Source organism: Cynocephalus volans, chromosome 1 (assembly GCF_027409185.1).
Source record: "Cynocephalus volans isolate mCynVol1 chromosome 1, mCynVol1.pri, whole genome shotgun sequence".
NCBI lineage: Eukaryota > Metazoa > Chordata > Mammalia > Dermoptera > Cynocephalidae > Cynocephalus > Cynocephalus volans.
The window spans coordinates 67,767,332-67,791,130 of record NC_084460.1 but is presented as its reverse complement, the minus strand read 5'-3'; the positions used below and the strand labels follow the sequence as shown (position 1 = coordinate 67,791,130).

The 23,799-nt window shown below is 36.4% G+C and overlaps 1 protein-coding gene across 1 annotated transcript in view; it reads left to right on the top strand.

Moving 5' to 3' along the window:
• Nucleotides 1-23,799, top strand: part of CSMD1 (CUB and Sushi multiple domains 1) — a 1,614,989-nt gene that overhangs the window by 1,334,677 nt on the left and 256,513 nt on the right. The window contains exons 27-30 of the mRNA XM_063099815.1: nucleotides 508-699; nucleotides 6,950-7,088; nucleotides 10,831-11,018; nucleotides 15,175-15,369. Of these exons, the coding sequence (XP_062955885.1) occupies nucleotides 508-699; nucleotides 6,950-7,088; nucleotides 10,831-11,018; nucleotides 15,175-15,369 (714 nt within the window). The remainder of the gene's footprint in view (nucleotides 1-507; nucleotides 700-6,949; nucleotides 7,089-10,830; nucleotides 11,019-15,174; nucleotides 15,370-23,799) is intronic.

The window sequence follows — 23,799 nt, the reverse complement described above, 5'->3', positions numbered from 1 at the left end:
ATGAGTTTTGAAGGGGACAACATATGCAAACTCTATCGAATGTCAACAAAGGTTATCTGGTCACCTTTGAAGGCACATACCTTAAGGGATTTTTTCCTTTTTCATTTTATTCAAGGTTCCTTGAGATTGGTACTTTAATTAAATCATTTAACTTGCAATATGTGTTTTTATTAAAATGTTGTTAAAGAGAAAATTAGAGAGGAGTGTGTGTGTGTGTGTGTGTGTGTGTGTGTGTGTGTGTGTGTACTAAGCATGACATAAAACTCCTTGATGTATTCCATATTCAGTTGCATTTTCAAGATTTTGCTAGAATTCGTTCGATGTAATCATAATCAAGATGTATGTTATTGAATGTATCCCTGGGATAAGAAATTATTTTCATGTATTCATATGTAGACAAATGATTCATTGTGTCAAAAAAGACTACTTCAACCTGCAAGACCTACAGCCACATGAGTGTAGAAAACGTTTCTAGTCATTTGACTGGTATCGTTTTTTTCTTTGTAGCATCAATTGCATCCACCTGCAATGATCCAGGGATGCCTCAAAATGGCACTCGCTATGGAGACAGCCGTGAGGCTGGGGACACCATCACATTCCAGTGTGACCCTGGATATCAGCTCCAAGGACAAGCCAAAATCACCTGTGTGCAACTGAATAACCGGTTCTTTTGGCAACCAGACCCTCCTACATGCATAGGTATCAAGCAACAGACAATAGAAATTTTTCATTTAAAAATGAATGTGTGTTATTATTAGCATGGCGTTGTAAATGTATTATATCTTCTGAAATGTTTCTCAAGAGTTTCTTCAATGTCCTCTGGCTCCCTGAGACTATACTGAAATTTTATTGTGAACCTTTAAGCTTTATTTTATTAGGTGAAATAAAGGAAGTAGTTTACTTAATCTACAGTAATTGACATTTATCTAACATTTCCTATCCTTAACAAATCTTGTATAAATATGGACCAATCAAATTACTGTCATTTAAAATTCTGGGTGGCTCAAAATTCATAACTCTGCTATTGCTATTCTAATTTTTAATATAGAAACATGCCCTTAAACAAGACCTACTCACTAAAAAGTACTTTCTCTTTTTAGATGTTTTATTCTATAATATGGGTACATTTTAAATAGAATCCTGAAAACTAGAAATTATACTGCTTATGTCAAATGAAGATAAAAAGAGAAACTTGTTTCTGGAATTCATTAAAATTTTATAGTTTGACCTTATTAAAAGGATAACAAATGGTTTTGTAGACTTTAAATAGCCATTTAGGATGGTCTATCACAAATAGGATTAGAGGGCAATAGATATTTTTATGTAAAGTAGTAGTTATATGTAGATTATCTCATCAATTAAATATTTTACCATAAAATATCTATTTAGAATATTTCATCTTAATTTTAAAAAGAAACTCTACTAAGTTTTATTATTTTAATGAGTTATCACAGCTTAGTACTTTTTTTTATTATCTGTTTGAAAAAGTAAAATTTAATCTGTGAAGAGAGGAAGTGATAATAAAATGGCATGCATATAGTTAATGGGCCATTTTGCATAGGGTAACCTTCAGGGGATTTTGTGGTTTAAAATGATTTTTATTGTCATATACACAGCAGTAGAGAAGTTCTCAGTGGTCTTGTGCAGCTTTGACACACAGCTTCCTACTTATTACAAAGTGCACGTTATAATATTCTGAAGATAGATGAGATGTGATAGCTCTGCTTATTAGCATTCTCAACCTTGCCAGAGAGCTATCCATGTTTATTTAATGTTTTGTGCTGCATTTACATTTCATAACTTTTGCGAGCATAGTCATGCATTTTATTTCAAGCTGAGTCATCAGGAGACTTGTAAGTTTTCTGCGTGTTTCTTTTTTAAAGTTGAGTAATTAGCTATAAATGCAACAATCATTTTAAACCATTGGCCTATTTTTTTGATTAGGCAAGGCCTCTTTTTTTTTCCCCTTCCATTTTGCATGGTTTTAAGTTCAGGGAAGAGTGCATTAAAAAGCAATACAACTGTTAGTTAATCTCTTAAAGATAATTTTTCACTTTACATTAATGTAAACATGTAATTGTAAAATTTGACCATCTTCCCAACTAATACATAGTCTTTTGTTAGGTCATCTCTTATCTAATTTTGATCAGCACCTAGATACTCCAATCCTCAGCAAAGACAATAGATAATGCCCCCTCAGTCTTGAACTGAGCTACGAGGGCAAGGTGAAATCACAGGCAACTGAGTAATCAATTATTTTGGCAGAGACCTGCCTACCCAAATAGGTATTAATTAATTAAGAGAAAAATGGAAAACATATTTGTGAATTAGTGAACGTTACCCTCTTTTTGTGACCTTGTAAATTTTTTTTTTTTTCAGAATGAGGTTATGTCCTCTGTTAGAAATTCGCTCTTTAAGGCATCAGCTGATCATGTATTACAACTTAAATAAATTATTTTCTGAAGATTTGAGACACTTTTTATCTTTTTTTTAACCTTTTTTCTTGTTAGAAGGTAATACACATTTATTGCAGCTATAATAAAGCAAAAACAGAAGAAAAAAGCTGTCATCTTATGTGGAGGCAATTACTATTAACATAAATGTTCATAAATAAACTTCATAATTATCTTCTATATATATAATTTATTTTTAAATGACAGTGTCCTGAAAGATGATTCTGTAAATTGCATTTTTTACTTACCAGAACATGGTGAGTATCTTTTGTGTTATTATGTATTTTCTACTAGTTCTTAATGACTGCACAGTGTCTTTTTGGAAGGCAGCTATTCTTACAACTATAGCACCAACCATGTAGATAACATATAGATATCTGGTGTCTCTTTGTCTGGATATGTTACCAAATTAAGCTCTTGGGTCACAATGTCATGGAAATGAACAAAGCACCCAGCAGAATTTAAGGCAAGCAACGCTTTATTAAGAAGCGACAGACTAATGCTTAAGGGAGACAATAGCAAAGCTGTCTCCCGGAGAGAAGCTGGGGAAGGTTTTTTAAAGGCAAGCAGCCCCTCAATTGACACCAGCATCTTGTCTTGATGATTTGTGATATCTTCACGTGGTTGGCGGGGGTCAGTTCCAGGAGCATGCTGCATGCAACTCCCAAAGGGGTCTCTGGGTTAGCCTGTAATTTAGTTTTTATGCTTACAGGGAAAGAAAAAAATGGGTAGATAATGATAAGTTTTAAATAAAGAACAAGCCTTGGGGAAGGGATTTTGCAACTCAGTGAATAACTGTTCCCTTCTTATCTCAGTTTATTTTATTAGGGCAGTTATACCCAGCAGGTCTCTTTTGGTTACTTTTATCAGGGCCTTGGGGTAATCTCATACTCTGGGGTCTCATGACTGAGTAGCAGGAAAGTAACAAAGTGTCCTCTGCAGGGAGAATGGAGTCAGATTGGTTCACAGACCACCCATAGCCTGTCTTAGATCTACTAATACTGATTTCACTAGTCCTTATTATTCTACAATTACGCTGTTTCAACCTTTTCCCTATTAGGAAGTTAGCTGCAATGAATACCCTTGTTGCAAAGCACATCTCTGATTATTGATGAGTAATACATTTCTGCAAACTTCGGTATTTCTAGGACTTTTAAAATATTTTTAAAAACTCTTTCAAAACAGTTTCACCCGTTTCCATTGCCATGTATGTTTTTTTTCCCCAGACTCAGAAAAAAACATGCCATATGGTAGTTCTTAGTCTCATAATTTAATATGGGTGGAAAGTGATGATTCCTTGTTGTTTAACTCACATTTAATATTAATAATGAGGTTAACCTCTTTTCTTATTGGCCATTTGAATTTGTTCTTTCTTGATTAGCCAGCTAACTTTTTTCCCTTTATTATTAGTGTATTATCAAAGGACAAAATCACAACAAATTTAGTCTAAGGATCTCAATTGGCTTTATTGTGATTCTAGAATTGGGCAACACTTCATTTTTATAAAACACAGTAAGTGTTCCCACGAGCTGAGTGAAAGAAGTTGCCTCTACAGACAGAAAGGGGCTGAAGAAAGCAGAAACAAAGAAAAAGAAGCACATTGGTCACTTCGAGTTACTTTCCTTGTAAGGTGGGGATAGGAAGACAGAACAATAGAAAAATGACTGATTGTTTAACCTCAGGTTACTTCAGGCTATCCGTTTTGTGCCAGGATTAAAGCAGAGGGACCGTCATTGTCACGTCTTTATCATGCCTACTGAAGACAGACTGGCTGTCTGGGAAACTGGCTGCCACTCCTCTCTCCTGATTTCTCGCAAGGTCAGACCACAGCTTAGTTTGAGTTTGGTGACCTGGAACTTTTGGCAGGAGTGGCTCCATTTCCAACTCTAGTCTGGTCTGCTGGGGTCTAGTGCAGGAGCTCAGTCCAAAATAGTGGGCTCCTATAATTTTTCCTGAACAGTATGTTTCACGCTCACTAGCTACTCTCTCTGTCTTTTATAAAATCTGTTAACCTTTCGCCTGTCGTGTGCGACACCTGTCTTCAGCAGCATGTCGTTTGCTGTTAGGGTTTGCTCGGACGGCTTTGTTTCTTCACTTCCCAAAGGACTTCTGCTATGGAGGCTCTCCTTTTGGCTTTTAGCCAGGTCTTAAAAGACCAGAGGACACTAACTACTTTCTAATTCTGAGTAAAGCATCCCTCAAAAGTCTCCACGGTTTCCATTTCTTATATAGCCTGCAGTCGCTTTTCCCCCAAGTCCAAATTCTGAAGAGCTCCGAAAAGCGAAAATTCATCCTAAGTTTGCAGAAACTCATTTGGTGTCAACAGCCTGCCCTGACCTAACATGTGGCTGTTTAGAGACTATTTAAGTCACTTAATGGTGTGAACTTTCATATGTTTTGATGCAGACGTATTGATGTGTCGCATTAGAGAGTGCTGCCCCAAACCTTTAGCATAAAGGGAGATGGTAGAAATATGTGGATTTTGTATCTGTGTCCATTCCTTTTGGAGAATTTCCTAGAAACTCTGAATTGCATTTTGTGCTCAATTCTAATTCTATCCAAAATATTTTGCAAGCTATCTCATTAAAACTGAACAAAGCTAAATGAAGAATACCAGACAAGCAGAGACAACAAACTAGGCAAGACAGTGCTACTTAATTCCACTTTAAGCTTTTAAAAGCCTTATTTGAAAGTGTCTCTTGGGATCTGCAGGAATGAGACAAGATTTTCCCTTGGTTTCTTTTGAATCAATATTTGAATCATATTCTTGAACTCTTCCTGCTGGTAGCACCCTGAAGCCACTGTCCTGAATCTGTCATTTTTCATCTTACAAAACCTGTGTGGAGCAGAATCCTCTAGACCTTTAGGTACCTGCTTTCTCTACATTTGCACAGCTCCCTAATTGGTCTCTGCTGCTTGATTCCAGAAGGTACTGTCCTGTGAAAGCTGATTAGACCATTGTTTTACATAGATTTTTAAAGTGAAATTGCATACTAGGGCAAAAAGCATTTTACTCTTTTGTGTGTATGGGGGAAATTATACCACATTCCTATAGAGTATATATCTGTTAGAATTTATTGTAAATATATCTTACGGTACTACTCAGAGTTTGCCTTTGATGAGACTGTGAGATTACAAGAAAAAGTACTGGTATTAGTTGTTTCTTCCTATGGAAAATTATGTTGTCAGAAATGTTAAATGAGTAAAGACACATTCATCACTGAAAACTCTGAAGCATGTACCTTCTTCATCTTTCATCTTATTTTCAAAAAGTCTTTTATTCTATGAAGAAAAAGATCACCAATTAGGACATATTTTATCTACTTATTTATTTTTCTAAATGCGTATATGCTCAATGTTGTGAAATAAAATGCATAGCTTAGGGAGAAAGCTAGGATTTAACTGGACTGATATTTTAAAACAAGTTGGTGACAAACCACAGAATTTGTCATAAAGAACCTTTAAACCCAGAGTATTCGTGTATGTATCTAACGTGTGTACTTATGGATTCTGTGGTGTTTTGCACCTTCCATGTGATGGAAATTTAAGAGAAATCTTATCTAATAAATCAAATAATCCTAAATATCTTCAGATTCAAGAACAAAATTGGCTTGCCTCTTACCAACATTGAGCAGCATAATTACTACCTTCCTAGTATAAATGCAAACATTCATTCAAAATTGATAACTAAATATATTATTATCATATAAAGTGCTTCTTTCTAATAATAATAAATGAAGCATTGTGATCAAATAATATTTTTAGAAGGTAACATTCTAGCTCAGTCCCTCACTGATGATGTACTCTCAGATGTCACTTAAACTTCTGGTGCTCATTTTGCTAGTTTGAAATGTGGGGACGATAGTCCAAGCCCTGCGTATATCAGAGGACTGTGAGAAATATGAAATGGCAAGTATTTATTTACTCAACAAATATTTCCTGAATACTTAGTATGATCAAGGACCTGTGTTAGACATTAGGGATAAAATGGTGAACAGAATGCAGTCTTTGTACCACATGAAATCAATAAGCAATGACCTTGTAAAGCATGGAAAATGGCAAAAGAATTAACATGACCACACAATGATGTTCATGGGGATTTTTTTTTCTATCCAAGTTTGTGTGTGTGTACGAGCACGTGTGTGCAAGTTTGGGGGTGTGGGGATTAAGTAGTTTGTTCAGTTGGGTAAAATTTCAATTTCAGTTGGATAACATTTCAATTGGGTAAAATTTTAAACTATAGGCAAAAACTTAATATGTCAGAAGTTTGAACACCCTCCCCAAAAGTGGGGTGGGGTATTACATAAAATTTATTAACTATTACATGAAAAATGTACAGACTTCTTGGGTGTAAAATTTTGTCTGGTTAATTGATAACCCAGCACACAGGCTCTTTGATGGGGGAAATGCTGGTGAACGAGCCCTTTTATTTTGAAGAATTGACCGGCATTCTTCTCTGTCCTAACTTTTCCTCTGTGACTTTCGTTATGTGACAGCTGCATGTGGTGGGAATCTGACTGGCCCAGTGGGTGTTATTTTATCACCCAACTACCCCCAGCCCTATCCTCCTGGGAAAGAGTGTGACTGGACAATCAAAGTGAACCCGGACTTTGTCATCGCCTTGATATTCAAAAGGTACCACCTCTCACTGCATACTTCTTTTTAGTGGGATTTTAAATGCCATACCCAAATATTACCTCATTTATCACCTCAGAGTGTCACCAATTTTATATCTTAGAAAGCACTGGATTTAGTGACTAATACATACTACATCAGGCTGCAGAATGACACAAATGGAGACATGTTATTTTTCTCTGGAGCATTCTACTTGTGCTAAGACACACAAGAATTACTTTTAAATACTGTTTATCTTGCACACAATGTGTTTCATATAAGAAGGCTTAATTTACAGAATATCCCAGAAAAGTAATAAAAAACATGATACAGATATTCTTGGTTATAATTTCTCATCAATATCTCCTATTTCTCTTAATGCATGACAGCTAATTCATTTCCGTAGCACATCCTATCTGAACATTCCCAGGGGTAGCATTGCTATTATCATTACTGTAGTCAAAACTTATTAGAGCTTTGAAAACAAAAGCTCCCCAAAATTTGGCTGCGGTAAAGTCTGAATTATTAGTCATTAATCTCATAAATGTTAACTTGTGCCAGCTAAATTAGATGATAAAAGTTCAAATACTATGGTTCTTTTATAAAGTAAATTCTATAATACTATCATATGATCAATATCTGTATGTGATAGTTACATTTTATTGAATCCCAAGATTTTTTCCAACCTTATACTTTGATTTTTGAACTAAATGAAAGAGATATTTTTAAAGGTAAATGGATCTGTAGACTATCCTATTTCTCTCTTAGCTATCCAGGGCAAAATAGTCTAATTATATTTACTTACCTGTCAGTGGAAACATTTCCTTTCCTAGAGGTCTTTATATCTGTATTTAAGACCTGTCTGTTATTACCTTCCTTCACTTTCTCCTCCTGATGAGATCTGAGTCACTGTAATTTAAGTATTGATGATTCTGAGTCTTAAGTATGTTGATAAGTCATCATTTTCTGAACTTACAAAAGTTGCTGTAAATTTATCAAATGATAAATACCTTATGTCATTTAGCATTAAACAAAACCAGTGAACGTTTGGTGATATCCATATTTTTTTGATATCTTTGTGGGTTTTTTTAATGCTAAATTCTAGTATTGCCTACTTAACACCAGGAGTCACCCCTGGTTCCAGGGGATTAAAAGAAAATAACAATTAAAAGCCTGTTGCTGAACACAGAGCCTTATTTAGTGGGAGTTTCCTACCTTCCATTGTATCACAGCAACGATTACCAAGGTTCCTAAATTGTAACTCATTTGATAATATACAAGGCAGTTTTATGTGAGAATTTTTTTCACTGTATTTTACACACTTCTCTAGAACAGGTTGGAATAGAGAATCTTTAAGTCTCTATCAACTCTTAGATTCTATGATTCGTTAGCTGGCTCAACGTCTCAGAAATTTTACATACCTGTGACTTCTCTGATCTGGAATTTGCATGTGCTCAGGTGGAAATTATCCAGGGACCTTAACAACTAGATCTCTGTGGTGGGGAGAACGAATTCAGAGTCATGAACTGAGACAAGGATATTCAACCACCCAGACAGGAGGCTGGTGCTGACCAGGGCCACCCATGGTGCACTGTTAAATAGTACAGAGAAATTCAGGGGTGCCTTTGAGGGGAGGATGGATGTTGGGATAGCAGAATAACTTAATCAGGCCCCCTCGACTGAGGTTGGGTTGGGATGGTGCAGCACGTTCTTTGTAAATGAGGTGTGTGTGGGTGGAGTTAGTGTGCATACGCGGGGCCACTGCTTGGCTGGCGTTTTCTGCCTCAGGCGTCTGCCCTGCGCAGCCATGCCCTCGAACCTACGGCTCCGAGGAACTTTTTGCCAGATAGCTAGCTCATAGACCTGCGTGTGAAGGGTTTGTGGCCCAGTCTGGACGACAGGCTTGAGGGGTTTGTGAGCTCCAGATCTAGCCCTAGCCCGACAATAGGAGTCTTGCATTACTGACAATAAACACAAGGAATTACAGATTTGAAGGCTCATTCTGGTACTTGGGGTTTTGAGGGAGAGATGTTTTATCATATCCCCTATAGACTGTGGGGCTGATGCTCACACATTAAATTAAATTTGGTTCAAAAGTTTGGTCAGACTTTGGCCTATCATTAGATCTTGTAGAAATATGCAGGTAGCACAGGTAGAAATAAGGCAGGACTTAACAAATGAAATCATAATTAATTGTAAATTTCACTCCTATGCATGAATTATGGTACATCCTAAAAGAGAGATCAAATGAAATGCATGTTTGTGTGTGTGTGTGATTGTATTTTTAGTGTTCAATGAATAATCTATAATAATAATTAGCTATGCCAAATATTGGGGATACAGTGTGACCAGATTCTAATAATATCCTTGCAAAGTACTCCAAATAAAATTATTATTCCAATGAAATTCCACATGGCTCATAAAATTCCTGTTACCCCCTCTACCTAGTAACTCCAATCTTTTTCTCCTTCTTCATTTCTGGCATCAGTGAACTTGTCAAATAAACAGAGGAAGAAACCTGACACAACTTCCTTTAGTAAAGGGATTCGGGACCTCACGTGGGAGTGAGTGAGGCAGGGTTGGCTGCAGTGCTGATGCTCGGCCCTCGCTGGTCCTCCTGTTTCACTGTATCTTTCAAGTACCACTGGTGACCTGTGGAGGAACGTTCTGTTCATATTTTATCATTTGAATCTCCAGAAAAGTTAGAGCAATTCAACAATAGCATATCTGGGCAATTACAAAAAACCCTTGACCCTTGCTGTCTCAGTTACCCCAAATTTCTGCTGACGGAAAGGAAAGAGTAGGAACTGCATAAACTGAGTTCTTGTCAAAGACATAAAAAGAGTCTGATACAGAGGTGAGAAAAAAGGAGAATCTGGCCATCAAGGGTGACTTTAATACCTCCTTCTAATTTATTAATTCAATGATCACTTCAAGATCTTAGGCATTCGATCTTTCACTTGAGAGTATGTATGTTTTTAAAGCTCAGAGTCTGTGTCAGCCTTCATGTCTCAGATAAAATCACAGGCTTCCCATCAAAAAGATAGCATACCCTTTGAGAGCTTTGGGTTTAAACCATTAGATGCTTCGGGGATTGACTGAACATTAATAACAGAGGAGAGAGAAAGAGACAAAGAGAACTGGAGAGAGTGGGAGGAAGAGAGAGAGAAAATTAGAACAGTCAGTGGTGGTGAAACTTGATGTGAGAAAGTTTACACTGTGTACCATTTGAGGCACCAGTAATATTGGCTGACTTATCTAAGCAAGGGGAGGCAATTATGTTTTTTAAAGTAAAAACAAAGATAATTTTTTAAAATATAAGAATAGCTAGTGATAGCAAGAATACACATTTTTAAAACTAAAAATATTCATATAAAAATATTCTATCAGTGAGTATTCTATTCATCCCTTTTGAGCCGAGTTCTTTCAAAATACATTTCGTTAGCAAATTTATGGGTATAGGGAAGACATATTATACCTATCTTATTCTGATTCATTTTAATTAGCTATCTTAAAAATTGTATTGAATGTGATGGTCATTATGCAAAATACTAATAGTATTTATTACAATTGATATTTTTTATATTTATTGCTATTTTAACATTTAGATTATTATTACATTTAACTTTTTGATTTCCTAATCATTAAGATTATTACATAAAAGCAAATAAAATCACTTTGTGCCCTCAAAGGCTTAATGCTGTGGAAGATAAAGGAAATATGTATTAGGTATATAACATAATCATTATTCTTTCCTTTTAAGTTTCAATATGGAGCCGAGCTATGATTTTCTTCACATCTATGAAGGGGAGGATTCCAACAGCCCTCTAATTGGAAGTTTTCAGGGCTCTCAAGCCCCAGAAAGAATAGAGAGTAGTGGAAATCGTCTTTTTCTGGCATTTCGGAGCGATGCCTCCGTGGGCTTATCAGGGTTCGCTATTGAATTTAAAGGTACTGTGGTACATTTTTTTTTTAATGAAGTCTTGCATATCTATTTAATACATAAAATACTGACATGTATCTCATCTGTTTGAGGAAGAAAGTCCTATCTATCCAGTGGAGAAGAAATTCTAGAGACACATTTCTATCTTAGCTAAAAAGAAAAAAAGGGAACTTCTCTCCCAAATTTATGTCCATTTAAAAATAAATTATGGTTTGGGCAATGGATAATTTGATGACATTTAATAATTATTTTAAGATGTGTTTTAATGTCTTCTAATTTGTTTCTTCAGAATGACTAAATTTAAGTGCATGAAAATAGCTTAGTTTTATCTCAATATTTTTCATTGTGAAAATACCTGTTGCCCTTCCTTTGTGTCTGTCACCCCTGGATGTTGGTTTTATGAAGAGCCATGGTCCTCGTCAGAGCTTTTGGCCATTGGATCAGGGGTTCACACTTGATTTCATATCCACCATTCCATGCCATTAACATCCAGGGAAAATAAACTGACGAACCCACGAACAAAACCTGCCCTAACGTAAGCATCTTGCTACTGGGTCCATAAAAATAAACAGTTTTTTTTCAAATTATTTCTCATGTGAACAAAGAAAATATAAAGTATATTACAAAGAATTTTAAAAGGTGACAACAAAATATCAATTTACAGTAATGAGTGTTTCATTAAAAAATTAATGGAAATAGTTATATTTATTTAAACTTATGAGTTCAGTTTATAAGGAAAATTATAAAGGAAAATATAGGATACATTTCATTTATCTTACCTCCTTCATGAAATTGTATTCCTTTAAATGGCTTTAAGCAGACAATTAATCTTAATTTCCCACAAAACATAAACATCTACAAAGTTATGAATCTTTATTAAAATATACATTAAAAATTATAAAATTCAGCAATCAAAGGAATATCTTGTGCCTTTTGGATAGGATCTGCCCTTTTCATGAATTACTGAAAACATTAGTTTTAGGCATTTGTCATACCATCAGACAGTTTCTGTACAAACAAGAACTCACTAAAATCCACTTCACATGACAGCACCTGTTTTATGATAGCCCAAAACAACAGAAAACAGAACAAAGCAAACAAATAACTAAACGAAAAAACCTTCGTCTGACTGTAAAGCTGTACATTGATCATTGCCTGCGTGACACCTGCTTTTCTCCCAGACGTTCTGAGGTCAGTGAATCAACGGCAGAGGGAATGAGTGAAGTGTAACGTGCCATGCAAGTAACGTGTAGGAAAAACTGCCTTTTTACTTGGGTTCTTTGGTAACTAGTATATCCATCTAAATGGGAGCTATAGTTCTTAATGTTTTAAAAGTTCTCCAGTGGAGTCCGTGAAAAAAAATCATGGGAAAGATAACAGTAACGATGCTCTTGCATCTGGAAAAGAGCAAGCCCTTTTGTGGTCTTTGAAGTAGGTGGCAGAACCGGTTCTTAGGCAGGAAGGAACTGAAGGAGCAATAGGGCAATCACGCTGTGCAGCTGTCCAAGGGACCTGGCAGATCCAATCCATTCATCCCCCAATGTGGGAACACTGGAAGGTATTCCTAAGTGGAACAGACAAGAACAGCAAAACTCACCATGTTACGAAGTCATCTAATTAGAAAACATGACAAATTGTAAGCAAAAAAAATACCAGTGATTTATCACCAAATATCCTGAGCTGACAGCTAGGTAAATAGAACCAAAAGATTAGATTCAGTTCATCTGGAGGATAACCTGCCATCAGAAATCTAAATTAGTGTCATAAAGCAGAAAGTTATGAAAGCAGTATTTAACTAAACAGTAAACTAAACTAAGAGATATACAACAACAGCAACAACAAAAGATTAAAAAGGATAAAAAGGCCACAGACATGGAATGATAGACATAAATTAAGAAATTTTTCTTTTTTTTATAGGAGAAAATTATATGACCAAGACTACTTTTTTATTTACTAGACGCTCAGTACATTTTGTTGAATGAATAAACAACAGCAAAATGAAACAACTTTTATAGTGCTGATGGTTTTATTTGTTTGTTTTATATATTGTTTAATATAATAGTGATTGCCAAAGAGATCTCTGTTTGGCTGATGTTGACGCATAGGTCATAAAAAACATAATTAAGGGGCCGAGCCCGTGGCGCACTTGGTAGAGTGCTGCACTGGCAGCGCGGCGACGCTCCTGCCGCAGGTTCGGATCCTATATAGGACTGACCGGTGCACTCACTGGCTGAGTGCCGGTCACGAAAAAAAGACAAAAAAAAAAAAACAAAACGTAATTAAGAATAATGAGTAAACACAGCTAAACAGGCCTCTTTCTCTTCCTGCAGACTTCCCAAAGTTTGATGTTTTATTTTTCTCTTTTATTATGTATTGTCTATCCTAAGAGAATGGTACAGTGTAAGGTTTTCAAACCTATTTCATCATTACCCGTTCATGCACACCTGCTAATAGTCTCCTAGAGTAGCCCTTCTCCTAAGAGCAATTTATAGAATTGCTGGATAAGTGATGGGCAATAGGTAGACACTCAAGGGGAAAATGAAAGGAGCATAATCAACATTGATGCAAGCCAGAAAAATAAAATTCCATCTCCCATTATATTTTCCAGAGGATTTTTTTTTATGTATTTGAATAATTCTTGATTTTCTACAATGAATAAAGGAACTAGTATTCATAAACTTTCTACAGGGGATAAGATTGTCAAACCAAAGAAAAGAGCTAAAACATTTATTTTATCCATTCAATTTATCATTGAGGATAAATTGACTTTAATAACCCTATTATTACACGCATATACACATATTCACATACACACCCACCACACACATACACTAACACAGAAATGCACACACACCACCTCCACACATACACAAACACACACATACACATATATACACACAATGACAAATAGTATTTTCATAACTTTACGCTAAAGGGTGAAGACAAACATTTCAGTATAACTTCTATATTGATTACTGGAAGGTCTGTAAAATTCATTTCTAGAGACTTCAGACATTACCAGGAACATTCATAATGGTGTGAAGAATGTTGATGTACATACACAAAATACAATTCAAATGACGAAATTACATATAACATAGAGATATATGTATTTTATCACTTAGGGATATTTTGGACAGTCTGTTGAAAAAGGAAATTAAAAATACTAAGACCACCAGAAGGTAATGGAAATTGACTACATAGCAGTAGACTCTGAAGAAAAAAGAAAGAGACTTGTATATTCATATTTGGGAACAGATGGATTCTTTAGTGCTGTCAAGAGTTAACACCTATTTAGTGGCCCCAGAGGTGGACAGGTCCCTGCATTGTTTCTGTGGAAGTTACATAACTTTTCTCGAGCTGTAGAGTCTCTTAATTCTTACTTTGCAGAGTTGTAGGGAAGACTTGAATTAAACCTATATGTAATGGGCCCAGCTCTGTGCTTGGTACATAGTAGACTTCAACTACATTTCAGCAATTATTACAATTAAGATTGAACTATTGGGTAATTATTACATGCTAGACACAATGTTTGACCGTTATCATTCAGTAAGTGTGTTTTTCCTGATAAATTTGACAGTCACTGCCACTAAGATTAACGACTCAGAGAAGATTACAAAAAGAGTCAGAACACCCTTCCATGTTCATATTCCAAGTTTACCTACTGTCATCAGCATAAGTGCTGTTAACATTTGCAAATTAAGCCATTCTCCTTTTGAGAAGTCAAATTCTCCCAGCTCTTCCTCAAGGTGTGGAGTGATTTCATGTTAATATGACTTGAGTACAAAAGTCAGAAAATTGAGTTCTGTTTTTCCAGAATCAATTTCTTTGGTTCACTACTAAAATCCGTAGCCAAAAAAAGAGAAGAATAAATGTATAAAAATATAATACTGTATTTTTTTAATCTAGGTTAAGCTAATTCAATGTCAGTTTTGTAGTAAAATGTTTAAAATATATGTATGTATATAAAATTTTGTTAAAAAGGAATTTTTCTGTTTTTTTAATTAATAGCTTAACTTGGCTATTAGCCAATCAAAAAATATTTTCTGAGCATTTCTTATACACTGGGCACTGTTCTAGGTCCTCAATAAAGCAAGTAAATGACCAAGGAAACAAAAAATTAAGACCCTGCTCTCATGGAGTTTACATTCATTTCTTTCACAGAGAAACCACGGGAAGCTTGTTTTGACCCTGGAAATATAATGAATGGGACTAGAATTGGAACTGACTTCAAACTTGGCTCGACTGTTACTTACCAGTGTGACTCTGGCTACAAGATTGTTGACCCCTCATCCATCACCTGTGTGATTGGAGCCGACGGAAAGCCCTCCTGGAACCAGGTGTTGCCCTCCTGTAATGGTATGTGTGGGCTCAGGCTTTTTCTGCATCGCAGCTTTGCTTTTGAGTACAAAATCTCATTCACAAAATGATTTCACACTTCAGTACTATATTCCTGTAAGTGGTTAGGATCTCTCAGAGAACTAGTGTGCAATAAATATTTGACATTCATTGATCATTCAATTTAGCAAGTGTATTAGCCATTCTCATAGGTTTTTGGAGGGGACATTATTTTTTTCACTTAGTTAGATATTTTTTTCTTCTGTTTTTGTGTATTTTACACCTGACCTTCATAAGAAGTACTAATTAATATTCTCTGGCTGCTTCTCTCTTTCTCTCTCTTTTTATAGATATAGATATTATATGTATGGATATGATATATATATAGATGTTATGTCTAGATATAGATATTATATATGGAAAGAGAGAAATTTAAAACAATATATATATATAGAAAATGTATATGCCATTTCCCCCCAAAGCATCAATAGTTTGTAATTATTTAGAGATTAAATTAATAAAATCACCTCTTTAAGGTGAGAACAACCTTCAGCAACAGACAAAACTAACTTACAGTGACAAAAATCAGACAGGAGTTGCCCTTGTGGGTGTGTACGGAGGGGAGGGACAGAGGACAGACTTCTGGGTTGTTTGCCACGCTATGTACATTCATCTAGGTGGTACTTTTGTGAGAATCACCATAAGCAAAAATTCCTTGAGCTGGGGACGTATGACTTCTACGTTGTAGTCTTTGAATGATATACCTAAAAAAAGCAAAGAGGATAGAAACTCATGGTTTGCTGGAGAAAAAATGATTTCTAGGGTTATTTTAGGATGAACTCAAGGACCAGTGCATTCCATAAATCAAACTAATCAAATGAACGTATTTTCCTCAAGATAGCCTAACAATGCTACTGGCACTTTCGGACTACATAGGCGTTTTAAAAAATTAGTACATAAAAACCCAAACGAACAAAAACAAAACATAAAAAAACAAAAAAAAACTAATTCTCTTGCATTTTTCTGCTATTTCCATGTTTCTAAGCCCATCATCTTATGACCTTGAGAGCTTTTAAGGAACTGTGTCTACCAGGACTCAACACTAGTGGCTGGCATAGAGTGACAACTTAATATATGGTTCTAATGTCAATAAATAAATCAGTGAGCGGCTAAAATGATTTTTAATTTAAAAAAATCTGCTGCCTATTAAATCTTTCTATTCTTACATATTTTACCCTCTAATAATAAATACAGGAATATAACTATTGATGTTTCTCGGGTTTCAGAAAGTATGTGAGAGTGAGGAATACTGAAAGAAGGAAGCATATGTTTTGTGGCCTCCACATGTACACTGCAGAATTTTCAAATAACTTTTTTCTTAATGTCTAAACTTACCAATGAGGTGTGATTCAGTAGCATTATAATTCTCTTCTGTGGATTCATTTATGTATTTTTAATCTATTCATTATATTAAATGTTTCTATATTTACAGATTCCTAATACATTCATTATATTAATTTCAAAATCATATCCTTCCAGGTTTGATATGTTAGGTCCTGCAGATTTTTTTTGTTGCATATCTGTGTTCCTGTAATGACATATTGCAGAGAATGGGAGTGACTGCCTGTGGTATGTAGGCCTAGAGGAAAGACCACCAGGAAAATGTAGTCCAGTTCCAGCTCTGCTGTTAACCAGAAGTGTTGAAGTACTATCATGGCCCAATGCCTGTGGACCTCCATTTCTTCAGTGCAAGAGGAATGACCATATTTACCTAACGTCCTCCACAGGGCTATGGCAATGATCATGTGAAAATTTAGATATAAAAGATGTTCCTAAAAAATCTATGTGTGCAATCAATTTTATAAAAGTTAATATAAATTGCATATTATGCTAATTATACTTAAATACAAATGGCTTTTACTAATATCCCAATATTATAGAATTGGAATGACCTAATATCATTCATCCTACACTCTTAGAACAGTGATATAAAATTCTACTTTCTTTTTTTCCTTTTGGAGACTGGATGGCATGGGATCCAAAACCTTGACATTGGTATTATCAGCACCACACTCTAATGACTGAGCTAACTGGCCAGCCTAAATACCACTTTCAATATTAATTCATGTTGTATTGTAGACTTGGAAATTTGAAAGCCACTTTTTATATATGTAAATTACTCTTTAGATCATATATTGTAAGCTGCAGTCAGTATATTTTGTACTTAGAGTAATGTACACATATTGTATACTTAGACATATTAAATGCATATAAATATAAAAAGTAATATACATATATAAAAAAGTAAGTTTATAAAGAAATTTTGTGAATTGTTTAGCTCTAGATAGTGTAAGTTATTTTTGTGTCTTAAAATCATGATTACAATGACCAGTTTATAAATCAGTGCTTTCTGATGATCTACTTTATTAAAAATGCTAAACAGCTGCATATTTTGGTTGTTGTATTAGTTGCTATGGGAGATTTTTAAAAAACTGAAAGTGATAGAGTCCTTCTTTAAGTTTATTAAAAATTAAAATAAGAGGAGTGTGGGAGCTTAAAACAGTAGAGCTCAGTTTCATTGTGCTCGCAGGTGAAGGAAGAAGTGAGTCGGAATGGCTCCAGAGAAGACAGCTTTGATCTGGGCCTTAGAGGTCAGGGCCAGGGTCTCCCAGTGCTAGCAAAGGCCCTGAGATGGGACAGGGTGAGTGCTGAGGAGTCCATGTGGATGTGGTAGAAACAGGGGGATGGAACTCCCACCTGCAAGGGTGCAAGGCAGTTGGGCGTTCTCTGCCCACTGCACACCCCTTTCCTGTCCTGCCCCAGGAGGGGCCTGGTGTGCACAAGTGTGGGAACCAGGCCTCACCTCAATGCCCTCCTCTCACATGGCCAGCCATGGGCTACCACTCAGCCCCCTAAAGGCCTGGGAAGTGCATACCTGTGATCTGGGTACCCACCAAGTGCTCTTGAGGTTGGTCATGTGCTGCCTGGGAGCAGCTTGCCCAGGTCCTGAGGATCTTCACCTTCTGTGGTGAGGCATGGCCAGGGTGGGGCAGGGCCCGGGTTTAATATTCCCATAGCAATACAAAAAGTGTAGCTCTTCAGAGTCAGCCAAATCCTGGCTTCCTCACTCTCTATCTCTGTGACTTCAGACAAGGCACCCAGGATAAGATAAGTGGGATGAAATAAGAATACCTACATCATGGCTATTGGGAGGATTGAATGCAACATGGGTAAGACTCTCAATAAACAGAACATCTTAATTCTATATGTAAATGTCTTGCAAAACTAATTTTGTTTAGCAGAGGGCAATGATCCAAACTCTTGATCTGGCATTCAGTCAGCCTGTAACTATTGAGTATGTAACCCCGACATCTGCAATGCATTTGCAAAGACTGCTATTCTCAGTGGGTGCACAAGCATACTTCAAAAAGTTTGTGGAAAAATAGAATTAAAAGATAATATGAATCTTTACATGAACTTTTTGAAGTATTCTCGTATTATAGACCATATAAATACTACACAAGCATAGACATTTATTTATTTTGGGGGGGGGGTTGGTGAGAAGGTTTTTTTTTTAATTTATTTTATTTATTGAATCAAAATCGATTGTACATATTTTGGGGTTGAACATTGAGGTATGTTGATCAAATCAATATTACTAGCGTATATATTGTTACAAATCATAATTATTCTTTATGCCCCTTGTACCTCTCTCCTCTTCCCCCATTCCCTCCTCCTCCCCCCAATCACCTTAGATTTCTTCTCTCCTTCTGAAAGAGTAATGGTTACTCTGTTAATTTGTTTCCTAGATGATCTGTCCAATGCTGAGAAGTGTGTTCAGGTTCCCCAATATTATTGTAGAGCAGATGCTTCTTCTGTCACTTTGAAATGGGCCTTGTGGAGAGAGACATCCTCTTCTTTTCTTTGTCTCTGCTGGTGACTCTCCTTGTGTCAATGCACTCCAGTGGTTGGCGGACCATCTGTGTGGTGGTTGTGGCATCTAGCCACTTCTGCGGCAGCCATGGTTATTGTGGAGGCTGTGGTGGGCCACCAACATGGAGGTGCTGTTTTGGCATGCTCCTTGGCGCTGGCAGTGTGCCTGGTTGTGGGGTGTGTCTGGTCCCCTTCTCCATGCCTCTGGTCCCTGGGTGGGCCCCGAGGTGCTGGCACCATGTGCCTGGTTGTGGGAGGAGGGTCCAGTCCCCTTCTCCATGACTTGGGTTCCTGGGTGGGCCCCAAGGTGCTGGCATGGTGTGCCTGGTTGTGGGAGGAGGGTCTGGTCCCTGGCTCCAGGCTTTGGGTCACTGGGCAGGACCCGAGGCACTGGCTTAGTGTGCCTGGTTGTGGGAGGGGGGTCTGGTCCCCTTCTACATTTATTGGGTCCCTGGGAAGGACCCAAGGTTCTGGTGGTGTGCCTGGCTGGAACTAAGTTTTTGTCCTTTGCTTACTTCTAACACAGGGGAACTTCCTGTGGGAACCAGTACTTGAGCTGTGTCATTGAGTTAAATTGCTGCTTTGCTGCTATTTCCCTAGGGAAGGCTTTTTGTGCAGCCCAGGGTTTAATGGTTGACCTTAAGGTACTTCCGGTTCTTCAGAGACCTGGTGGATCTGTGTTCTGTAGAAACTCTGATCTGAGCCTGATTTTTTCATCAAACTGCACCCCATGCAATTCTGCATTCCCGACCAGTCTCCACTTAGTGGCCCTGTGTTGATTGGGGTCAGGTCAGCTGTCCTTGCTGTGTCCCAGTGTTCTCCCGGTGTGCCCATCTCGCCCACCACCTGTGCTCCAAACACTTCACATGGGATGGGCCCTGCACCAGTCCCTTGTAATGACTCACTGGCCGCTGAACTTCTCCCTTTTTTCAGTTGTTCTGGCTCCTTGCTCCTGCATGGGTCCATGGGAATCCTATTAGTGGTCTGGCTGGCCTGGGGGCTGCCAAGGCCCTCTTCTTCCCTGCCACCTCCAAGTAACTCCATCTGAAGGGCACAGCTGCGGCTTCTGCCAGCTCCTGCTCCATGGGCTCAGCAGCTTCAGCCTTAAAGTAGCTCCAGCCCAAAACACTAAGAGCAGCTTTTTCTTTCTCTTATCATGGTTTCCCCCGCCTTCATGAACTCCACAGCTCCTCTTCTCCTGAGCTCCAGCAGCCCCCACTTGGCTGATGTTACATTTTTATAGTTGTAATTGGTTGATTTGCAGGAGAGAGTGATGCTGGGGACCGTCTATTCCACCACCTTGACCAGAACCCTAGACATTTAAAAAGATAAAATTTGGGGTAAAAGCTTTAATGTTTTTTCTTGTACCCCATAAAATGATCTGTGCAGCTCCTGGTGTGTTCATATCCCTCTTTGGATATTTCTGTGGAGCTTAGTATAAGGGGACCATTATGAGATAGATAAAAATTGGAGACTAAACTACAAAAATATCATGAATTTTTTGACTTTTGTTAAATAATAATACTGAAGAAATTTAATTTGCACTAAATTCAGATACAATTTGAATTTGAGAGAGTAATAATACTTTAGCCATAGAATAAACATTAAAAGTAAACAGTCACATTTGGGCAATAGATATATGATTATATTTCAAATTAGAGATTGTTTCTTTTTCCATGTCTAAAGACCTGTGAAGTCAGGCACAATTTCTATGTACCAATCATCAAGGTGCACTAAACATAGAATGCTGATTTCTCCTTATGGTATCTCATTTACATGCAAATAAACCACAATATTCTAAAGTTTTAAAACAGAGGTATCTTTTCCCATAGTATATGTTGGATCTCTCATGGATTATGGCATATTTTGCACAGTACTCAATGCCTGTAGGTCACTCAGATCACCAACTAAACTTAGGGACTTTGGCTATATTTTAAACATTTTGATAGTTATATATTAAAATAGTATATATATGTGTGTATATATAGTATACTATAGGATGCAGGTAGTGCATTTTGGACTAGTTTGTTTTAGATGGATGTTATAATTTTTTTAATGGCGATTTATTGCCTACAGTTTTTGTTCATTGACGAACTGAAACTAAAACAGCATAGAGCCCTCTCATGTGTCAGAATGGCTTCTGTTTATTAGTGTTGCTTGGGTTTATTCAGTTTGATTGCATCTTGTCTTTACATACTACATACATAGTCCAATTAATTAAATGGATGAGCAAGTCTCTTGTTACCATCTGCAACGAATTCTGTTGCATGTCTTTATTCATTTAAAAAATGATCTGTTTCATATGTTAATTACCAAATAGCTTGCACATATTTATTTTCCTTCTATGATTGCATTGATATAAAATGATTTCTAATATGAGAAGCCCCATGTGTGTTTCTTAGATCAATACAGTAACATAAACAGAATAATTATTAAGATTTAAGTAAAAATTCTCTACAAATTTTTCTGTATTTCACAAATGTTTTGTCATGTCTGAAATATATTATGTAGTTTGGGTGTTTATCTTTTAAGTCTGAGTAAGAATATATAGACATTAACACAATTTGTCAAGGTGGCAAGGAACCTAAAGTGCCCGATCAGTTTTCTTTCTTTATATCTTTGACTTTTCTTTTTAAAGCATTCTCTATTGTTATAAGGTAATAATGCTCTTTTATTCTATCCCTAGACAAAATAACTCTTTGTAGTTACATTTAAAAAAAAATATCAGAAAATTTCCTTTATAAAAATAAGTTTCTCATCTCTAATAATTTGGGCATCAAAATGTTGGTCCAGTAATGACTTATTTCCACTTTCCATTTATACCTCTTGTTTAAAATTCAAAATAGATGAATTGTTTATGTGGAAAAGGGTTTTTTGAAAAATGATCTGCTTGAATTTTATATGGCTGGGGTAAAAGAATATAAATTTCCATTCTTTATTTGTACTTATTTTAGAACATTTAAACTTTTAAGGAAACAGGAAAGATAGTTTGAAAATAACCTGGTTGAATTTATGTGGTTGAGGTGAAAAAATATTAAGTGATACATTTATATTGGTAGAGTGAATCTCCCAGCATTCTATTGGAAATCTTCGGCTTTGGAGTTTAGCTTACAGAAATATCCTCCATCTAAAAGTGAAAATAAATTTTTTCTATTTAAAATTATAGAAAAGTTCTATATAAGTGTTTTGGAATGATAAACTCATTTTGAATTAAGGCATTAGTTGATCATAAACATATCAAAGCCATCAGATGTCTATTTTACTTTAATTTTTAGAATATGACTTAAGTTTTCTGAGACATTATAATGCATGGATTTAGGAAATCTCCTGACAAATCATTAACAAGTTGCCTTAATAATAGCATTACCGTATTCTAAGGAGATTTATTAATCGTGGAGAATGTTTTTTACATCAATTAGGATTTAACAGTGTGCTATTTAACATTTAAAATATTAAGCATGCTATTTCTAGTTTCTGTTGTTTTAGTGCTTGATAACTGCCATGTCAAGATGGAAGGAGCTATAGAAATATAAACTTTCTCAGACACTGAAAATAATTCTGAATTCACATCAGTGAGGTATATATCCAAGAGAAGTAGTGCAGTCAAGCCACTACAGCACAGGGAAAGACTCAGTGGGCTGGCATTTGATTGACATTTGAGCTCTACAACTGAATAGACGCGTGAACTCCAACCACTTCTTACATAAAAATATGAGAAATTGAAGTGCTGGTGATTAAATTAAAAAACTACATATCAATTTACTAGGATTTAATTGGATGTCTCTTTTTACAATGCTTAAAAAAGTTTTGAACATCTATGCTACAGCATTTTTCTATTTTATCCTCAAAAGCAATGCTAAAGTAAATAAGATAATCAGGGTGAAAATCAAGACACACACACACATATATACACACATAGACACATACAGACACATACACAAACACATACATATGTCATACACACTGAGCTTTTTCTATTTTATCTACTCTAATTTGCTACTAATGGGTTCCTTCAGCTTTAAACTGAACTCACAGGAACAGACCCCAGAAGCATTAGTAATTATACACATTGTTCTTTAACTAAATCTATGAGATGAAAGGTTAAAAGAAAAAACCCTAAAAAGTAAAACATTTTCCTTTTAGTCCCATATTAATATAAAGATGTAGAGCTAGGGCCGGGTCTGGAGCTCACAGACCCCTGAAGCTCATTGTCCAGAGTGGGTCACAAACCCTTCACATGCAGGTTTATGAGCTCAGTAACTGGAAAAAAGGTCCTTAGAGCTGTAGGTGAAGGAAGAGTAGTCTTTATTTCTGCACACATGTCTGAGAGCTAGGCAGTCCAAAGAGAAACTCAGAACTCAACTGCTACTGACAAAGTCCAAAGAAAAACTGAACAGCTGCCTGCAAAGTAAACATGCTCTATTTTCAGATGCAATCTCTCTGCTGACCAGCAGTTCAGGCCGCTGCTCCACACAACTCTGGAACACAAAATAGCAACAGAACTAAAAAGATGCATTG